Below are 7,416 nucleotides of genomic sequence, written 5' to 3'. Positions count from 1 at the left end.
AGTCGTGTAAGTTCAGGAGTAATTGTCATTGGGAATGATGTTTTATAGACTCAGTTATTAATGTAATACTTAATTATTCAAAGACTATATATATATATATACATATATTGTAATCTCTATTGGCAGAGCTACACTAGTATGGCATCAGTCTTGTAAGTTCAAAGAGTAATTGGAATTGGGAATGGTATTTTATAGACTCAGTTATTGGTTAAACTGTGATAAAAAAAAAATAAATAATCTCCTCAGTAATAAGACGAGACTTTACACACACACACACACACACACACACACACACACACACACACACACATACAGCAAATATATATATTTTGCAGTCAATAATTCAGTGCGGTGTACCCTGAGAGACAGCTTCATTTGCATTATAAGTGAATGAGTGGGTATTCCCTCGATGGCGCGTAGGTTGGACTCTTGTGTGCACTTCGCATGTATTGAACGTTGACGTTGAGTTATCATTAAAGCTGTTAATCACGACAAAAAGTATGATTCACTCCCAGCATGAAAAAAACAAAACACAGACCACCATTTGTCAGCCAATCGTGTGAGCTCAGTGACGAACTTCCTGGTCACACTTTCTCGTAGGTCCCAGTCCCCTTATTAATGGGTATGTTTGCTCCTGCACAGTCAACAGGGAGGACGCATTGTGAAAGCGTAGACGCGGACTAAAAATGAGAGGAAAGGGTGAATTATCTGCCGGGAGAAAGCTGCCACACAGCTAGCGTGGTCGGAGCCCGATAAGAAGAGTAACTACAAATGCTATTTACTCTGTGTTACGCCTAGCCCAAGGACGTACGAGGAAGGCAAACACAGGCGAGACTGGGAACGAGGTGCAGGATTTGGATGGCATTTTCCAGAGCCAGGAAAGGGCTGTTGAAAACCTAAAGAGATATGAGCTGGGAATACGTTTGGATATCATGTCTTGACTACAAAAGACTAATTATCCGCGGATAAACTGCAGCGGCACGTCAGAAATAAAGGCCTCTTCTGATGGAGCAGTGTGCTCTTTAATCCAGCCAGAAACCTCCCTGACAGACAGCGACGAGCTACGGCAAAGGGTGAGGTACCCAAGTAATCAGTGGGGAGAACCACTTAGCTAAATGTTGACGCGAAATGTATCAAGGGCTAAGCTAATGTTGTGAAATCGCTGAATTTCCCTTCGCTCCTGCGGAGAGGATGGCTCAGTCAAAATATCGCCGAGCAGCTGTGATAACGTTTGTTCCAGTCCTTCAGTTTTTCTTCCTCTCTTTTTCTCTTCAACAGGACGCTTTATTCACAATTGAAGGGATTTATGGGATCACAAGGTAACCTTTCAACCCGAACAAGTGTCACGCTTGTGTTTGCATGTGTGTGTCAGTGGGCTTTCGTGTTTTCCGCGTACGACGGGGGTTTAGTTTCCTTTGTTTACAGTCTGAATCTCTGAACAGCTGATACGTCCTCAGCAATGCCGCGATACTGCCTGTTGTGCGTTTCTCTGACTTGCTGCAGCTACTGCAAACAGCTGCCCGTGTAGAGATATTCACTTTGGCATTCACATTTGCCACACTGCAAAGAAAACAACTTAAATATATAAATCATTTTGCTTTTCATTTGCATTGCTAGAGCTATGAGGACATGTACACAAAAAAAGTAAAGCCACCACAGCCAGCAGAAAGATAACACTCTTGTAGCCATGTATGAGGAAAATATAGCATCATTCCTCACAATGGGAGCTTTGGGAGCAACTTCTATAACTGGATTTATAGTTACACAAGTGCAAATTGTGTTTAAAATATTTTTGTTCATATAATAACGTGCTAATGCTCTTCTCCACGCAGTTTCCTCTGATGAGATGAGTGTGCGTGCTGGCCAGGGCAGTGATGAGGTGCTGGTTTCACAGGCGGTATGGGATTACCTGGCTGCAGCCGGGCGGCCCTGGCTCATTGACTTCCAGCACAAGCAGGGGATGAGCGCTGGCATCATTAGGCGAGGAGAGAGAGGGGGCTGCTGCGCCGTGAGGCTGCAGCCAGTGGACGGCTCCAGGAACGGTGGAGCTGGGGTGATGGATGGACCCATCTCCAGCGAGACGCGAAAAGCCTTCATTGACTTATGCCGCTGTGCCCGCAAAGAAATGAGCAAACAGGACGGGGGATCCAAGAGGAAGAGGGCTCTGCTGCCCTGTGTGGGAGTCCTGGAGCCAAATGGAGAGGGTAGCCTGCTTCAGCCTCCGCCTCCCCAGCCTCGTCGCTCCCAGAGACAGCAGCAGAGGTTCAGGAAGCCTGCTGATGAGGAGGCCTGCGCCATGCTTCATGAAGCAGCCCAGAGGAAGGACTTGGACTCCAGTTTGGCTTCCCACAGTGAAGCAGAGGACAACAGTACTTGTTCCATCTGCATGGGGGACATAGTGGAGAAGACTACCTTGGAGAGGTGTGGCCATTCATTCTGTCGCTCTTGCCTGGATCAAGCCTTTAAGGTGAAGAAAGCGTGTCCCGTGTGTCGGCTAGTGTATGGCCAGCTGATTGGGAACCAGCCTGCTAATGGTACAATGATCGTAGAGAGAGATCCTGATCTGGAGCTTCCTGGCCATGAAGGCTATGGATGTATCTGCATCATCTACAGCTTCCCTCCTGGCCTACAGGCGGTGAGTAGACCAAAAGCATGTGCATATGCAGACTGTAAGCTCATTGTTCCTGGAATAACTGTTCATTTTGATAATAATCTATGATTGTAATGAAACTGAACTCACAGTTGTTTTTAAAACAGTTGTTTGAACTCAGATGATTTTAAACAATCCTGCCTCTCTGCTTGACTGCCCAAATCTTCCCATAGTGTCTGATATCTTATTAAATAATCTTAACCTACATCTGTGTTTCATCAAGCAACTAAAACCCAGTTTCAGAAGGAAATGCATTAAATTAAAGGTATAATATCTGAGCTAATTGTAAACAAAATTGTCACCTCACCTCCAAAACTCAAAACACAGGATCTGAACTAGCTGCCTCTCTCAAATGTAAATGTAAATGCATCCCATATACAAACACACGGTTCCTGTGGATCATTAAAAAAAAAGTCTTAAAAGGCATTGAAGTCATTAATCTAAAAATAAGGCCTTAAATGGTATTAAAGTATCTTCAATCAATCTTTCAAAAGTCTTGAAAAATGCTAAGTCATGGGAAGTTTAGTATTTTTTTCTGATGTTGTACTGTAGAGTCTCAAAATGATTGGTAACTTTTATTTAAAAAAAAAAAAATTCACTGAATGCCTCACTTTTTTCTGACTGGGATGCTCAGAGCAGAGGATCCACTGTCTGAACAACATGGGGATGTGCAAATTCAACTTAAATTGGCTATTTAACCAAAATTTTGTAGCATGACTAAAAGTGGTACAAGGCATTGCATACAAGGCTCGGTGTACTGTATGCAAACATTTTTTCAGCAGTCTGATGGGAATCAAGGCAGAGGAATCCCACATGCAGAGTGAGAAATGCAACATTTCCAAGACACTCGCCAATAAATGGCGTGTATTTCCCAGTTGCGTAACCCTCACCTCCTCCATGAAATGTCATTTTTTAGGATAAAAAGAAAATTTAGAGAAAAAGGTCCTTACCCTCAGTAATTAATGTCAGTTCACACTCTTTCTTTTTTTTCAATTTTGGTTATTATAAAATTAGTTTTGAATTTCATTCTAAATGGCATTAAAAAGCCTTAAATCTGACTTCCTTTAAGCTGTAAGGAATAGTGAATACTAATAGGAATAGTGAAAAATTAAGGATTGGTGCTTTAAGGAACCAAGGTGTTATGTCAGTCTTGACTCAGTGGGACTTTGCCATAAAGGTGTACTCCAGTGCCTTAAAGGTGCCCTGAGAATTTTTCTTGTAAAAAGCCGAAAAGTATTTGAAATCCTACTTTGTTTACATCCATGTTTACTACCAGCTCGCAGTGTTCTTCCTCCCTGCCTTTGCTGGCACATTGCAGCATATCTTGGCACATTACCGACACTTGTTGATCAGTTGAGTAGTATGGCACCATTAGAAGGGCTGCGTATCCACCCACGAGTGCCTGCATGTGTGTACTTTTATGTTTCATCTCACTGGACTTTTTAGTCATGTTACAGGTCAAACTTGTCCATTCTCCTGATGCCACATTTCCCATAATGGGAATAATGTCATCTTTTATTCAGCCCCTGCCTAGTAAATGCCAGCGTCTTTCAAACTTCATGATTCCAGTTTGCAACACAGTTTTTCTGTTATAAATTTACCATCCAGGTCAAAGTAACCCCTAATGACATCAGCATTTTTTCCCAGACTTTACAAGACTGAGGACGTCATAGGACATTTTATTGGTTGATTAGGAATTCCCCGAAAAGTTCTGTAAACTGACCTCTGTCAGTTTAGTCTCTGTTAAAATCAGTGGAGTTTCCCTTTCCCAGGAAACAGATCAAGATAAATAGTTTTAGATGAAGGAAGTGCAACATAAAAACAGACATGTCACGAGACACTAAATGAATAAAAAAAAAAAACAACAACTTGCAAACATACTACTCACAAAAACACAAAGCACACAGTTAAAATAGAAGACATGACAGTGGTAACACGGCCACTGTAGTAGCAAAGAGTCCCAGACCCCAGTAGACAGACACAATTGCTTTAAAGTCAAAGTAAGGCAAAAATAAATGTGTAATGAGTCTTTCAAACTACAAAAAAAAGTGTTATAAACCACCTAGCTAAATGTGAATTATTCAAACAAGAAATGACTGTTTTGCTTTACCGAGACTTTAATGCCCCTTTAAACTGATCCTGTTCTTACCTCCTTAACAGCCAGAACATCCCAACCCAGGTGTTCGGTACCCAGGAACAGACCGTGTGGCCTACCTCCCTGACAGCCCAGAGGGGAACCGTGTGCTGGGCCTGCTGCGCCGGGCCTTTGAACAGCGCCTTATCTTCACCATCGGTACCTCCATGACTACGGGCATGCAAAATGTCATCACCTGGAATGACATTCACCACAAGACCTCAATATGGGGCGGGCCCCGCTGGTATGTATGGCCTTTTAGCTGGCAGCAAATGGCCACTGAGATTTGACATAGCAATAGTCTCAACAGCTTCCCTAACAGGTGTGGTTTCTGAGAAAAGGGCTCCAGTAAAGACTGACAGATGTAATTCAAGTTCCTGACAAGGAAGTGCTTTCAGTTGTCCTTGGTTAGATGGCACTATTACTGCCTGAGCTCATACAGATGAAGTGATGGCTTTTTTATTTCTCTTGACAGTTTTGGCTACCCAGACCCTACTTACCTGGTGCGAGTGACAGAGGAGCTCAGAGAGAAAGGCATCACGGCAGACTGACAGCATGAAAATGACTTTTCCAAGACTTTGTAGGACTTTCCGGGTGTCCTTGCAGTGGACGTGACTCGGCTCCAGGTTTTGCTCTGAGACTGCCCGTCCCTGAAGGATGGCTGAAGACGAGGCCCTCAGCAGACAGGTGTCTAATGCTGCAGCCGAGCCCACATCCCTCCACTTCTTGTTCCTCTGTTTGTTCATTTTTCCTCCATAGTTCAGCTTATCCCAGTGCTACATGTGGAAGAAAATACTTTGAGTGCAGTGCATTCTTGTATTACACAATCCTCTACCTATCACTGATGGCAACAGGGCCGACTTCTGGTGCACTTATTTAAGAGCATCCTGGCGTGTTGCAATTCATGGTACTTGTATATTATTTAGGAAATCCAAGTTAAATGTTATAAAAACAGTTTATGTTAAATTAATGTTAATTTCTACTCTGGGGATTACTTTATTTCTTACAAGCACACATTTTTGGTTTTATGTTTTAAGTAAGTCTCTAATTTGTTACTAATTCCCTGTTGTAAGGATAGTATCTGGGTTATAAGGCAGAATAGCACTGCTTCAGTAGAAAGAATTCATTTTCAGAAGTTATTGCAATCTAAAGCACTTACAGGCACTTTTGTAAGGGAGTCTTTTTTTTTTCCAGTCATTGTTTTTGCTTCCTGTGTGGAAGAGCGCTCGGAGCAAACAGGTTCGTGCAGCTATCAGCTATTGGCTTGGTGGCTACAAGTTGATGTCAATTGCTTGGAACTCTTCATTTGCGTGTGATCATCATTTTTTTCCCGTCCATTTTTTACTCTAATAGGAAGAATGTTCAACTGTCTCAGTGCAGCACCTTTTTCTTTCCATGCATTAGGACTTTCCCTTGGGGTTTTTTGCCATTGGTCACTCCTGTTATTTCAAGATGTCTCCCAGGTGTTGAGCCCATTACCTCAGTTGTTGGCAATGAGCTCATCTAATTACCAGATTTACGACGATGTCAAATATAAAGGGCATATAGACCACTTAAACCAAATCAAAGGCACAAAAGCTCTTTAAATATCTATGCCTCTGTCCCTGTCAAACTGGGAGGTTTGCCTGCTAATGTTCTCATTTAAAATGAGGTAACTGTTGTAAATTTGTTTCTCTGAACTGAAAATCTACAATACACAGTTAAAAAAATAACAAAAGAAAATGCTGTGGGAATAATTGATCTGATTTAGGGTGGGGTTCTGATCTCATTTTGTTGTGCCTTTCTTATATTCACTTTTGATAAAAATCGAGCATGATGTTACTAATGAATGGTAAGCAGTTTGGGCATATATCAGTGTTATTTGATAGGTTAACAGCATTATGTTTGTAGCTATACTATCTGGCTTTAAGTACAACTACTACACAGTTCACGAAAAATATGTAAACTAATGTGTATTAAATTAGCTTCTCCATAAACATCCTTGTACTCCAAATGCTGATAAAACCCCTCAGATTGATAAAGCTGTATGTGTGAAAGTGCTTTGCTAAGTGCAGTAACCTGCTTGGCTAGTGGTACATTTGTCATTAATTTGACTGGTCAGATCCATACATCAAATACCCTTTTATTATGTTTTCATCCCCTTTGTATTTTAGTTAAGGGACCAACTGAAACATTTTTGGGACACAGGATTGTAGTTCACTAAAGCTACTGTGCAAACATTTCTATGCATTACATGACTGAGGAGGAGCCAGGAGAAAACGGAGAGTTGGAGAGATTACACACATTACAAATTGATTGTTAAGGAAAAGTTTGAGTTTCGCTTTTCTAATTGTGTTGATTCGTACTTTGTTGATATTCAGAATAATGTGCTTTACATTTTAATACTTGAATAAAAAAAGTTATGTTTGGGTTTGTGTTGGATATTCAATGTAGGCCCGTAAATAAACCAGGTGCATCAGAAGAAACTGAATATCAAACTTGTGTCCATTTGGAATGAATCGGGGTTGTTGCCCCTAATCAAGATTTGACCTGAGCTGCTTCACTGTGGTATGAAAGATTCTTGATTCAACATTTTGAACTCTGCTAACTCTGCCATCTAGTGAATCATGACTAGACTGAACAGAGCTGGAAA

General features: G+C 41.6%; 1 protein-coding gene across 1 annotated transcript; it reads left to right on the top strand.

Moving 5' to 3' along the window:
- Positions 1-572: 572 nt before the first annotated feature.
- On the top strand, positions 573-7,194 carry dtx3 (deltex E3 ubiquitin ligase 3). Its single transcript, XM_042492140.2, has 5 exons — positions 573-1,073; positions 1,279-1,319; positions 1,833-2,635; positions 4,811-5,028; positions 5,260-7,194. The coding sequence occupies exons 2-5, from the start codon at positions 1,307-1,309 to the stop codon at positions 5,333-5,335; spliced, it is 1,110 nt and encodes a 369-aa protein (XP_042348074.1). The 5' UTR covers positions 573-1,073; positions 1,279-1,306; the 3' UTR covers positions 5,336-7,194.
- Positions 7,195-7,416: the final 222 nt, after the last annotated feature.

Source organism: Plectropomus leopardus, chromosome 9 (assembly GCF_026936395.1).
Source record: "Plectropomus leopardus strain MGB_pleo_1.0 chromosome 9, ASM2693639v1, whole genome shotgun sequence".
NCBI classification, from domain to species: Eukaryota; Metazoa; Chordata; class Actinopteri; order Perciformes; family Serranidae; genus Plectropomus; species Plectropomus leopardus.
This window is presented reverse-complemented; position numbering and strand designations above follow the sequence as displayed.

Coding starts and splice junctions, on each gene's coding strand:
- dtx3 (XM_042492140.2), top strand. Junction 2,636..4,810: donor TCCCTCCTGGCCTACAGGCG/GTGAGTAGACCA, acceptor CCTCCTTAACAG/CCAGAACATCCCAACCCAGG. Junction 5,029..5,259: donor ATATGGGGCGGGCCCCGCTG/GTATGTATGGCC, acceptor TTCTCTTGACAG/TTTTGGCTACCCAGACCCTA.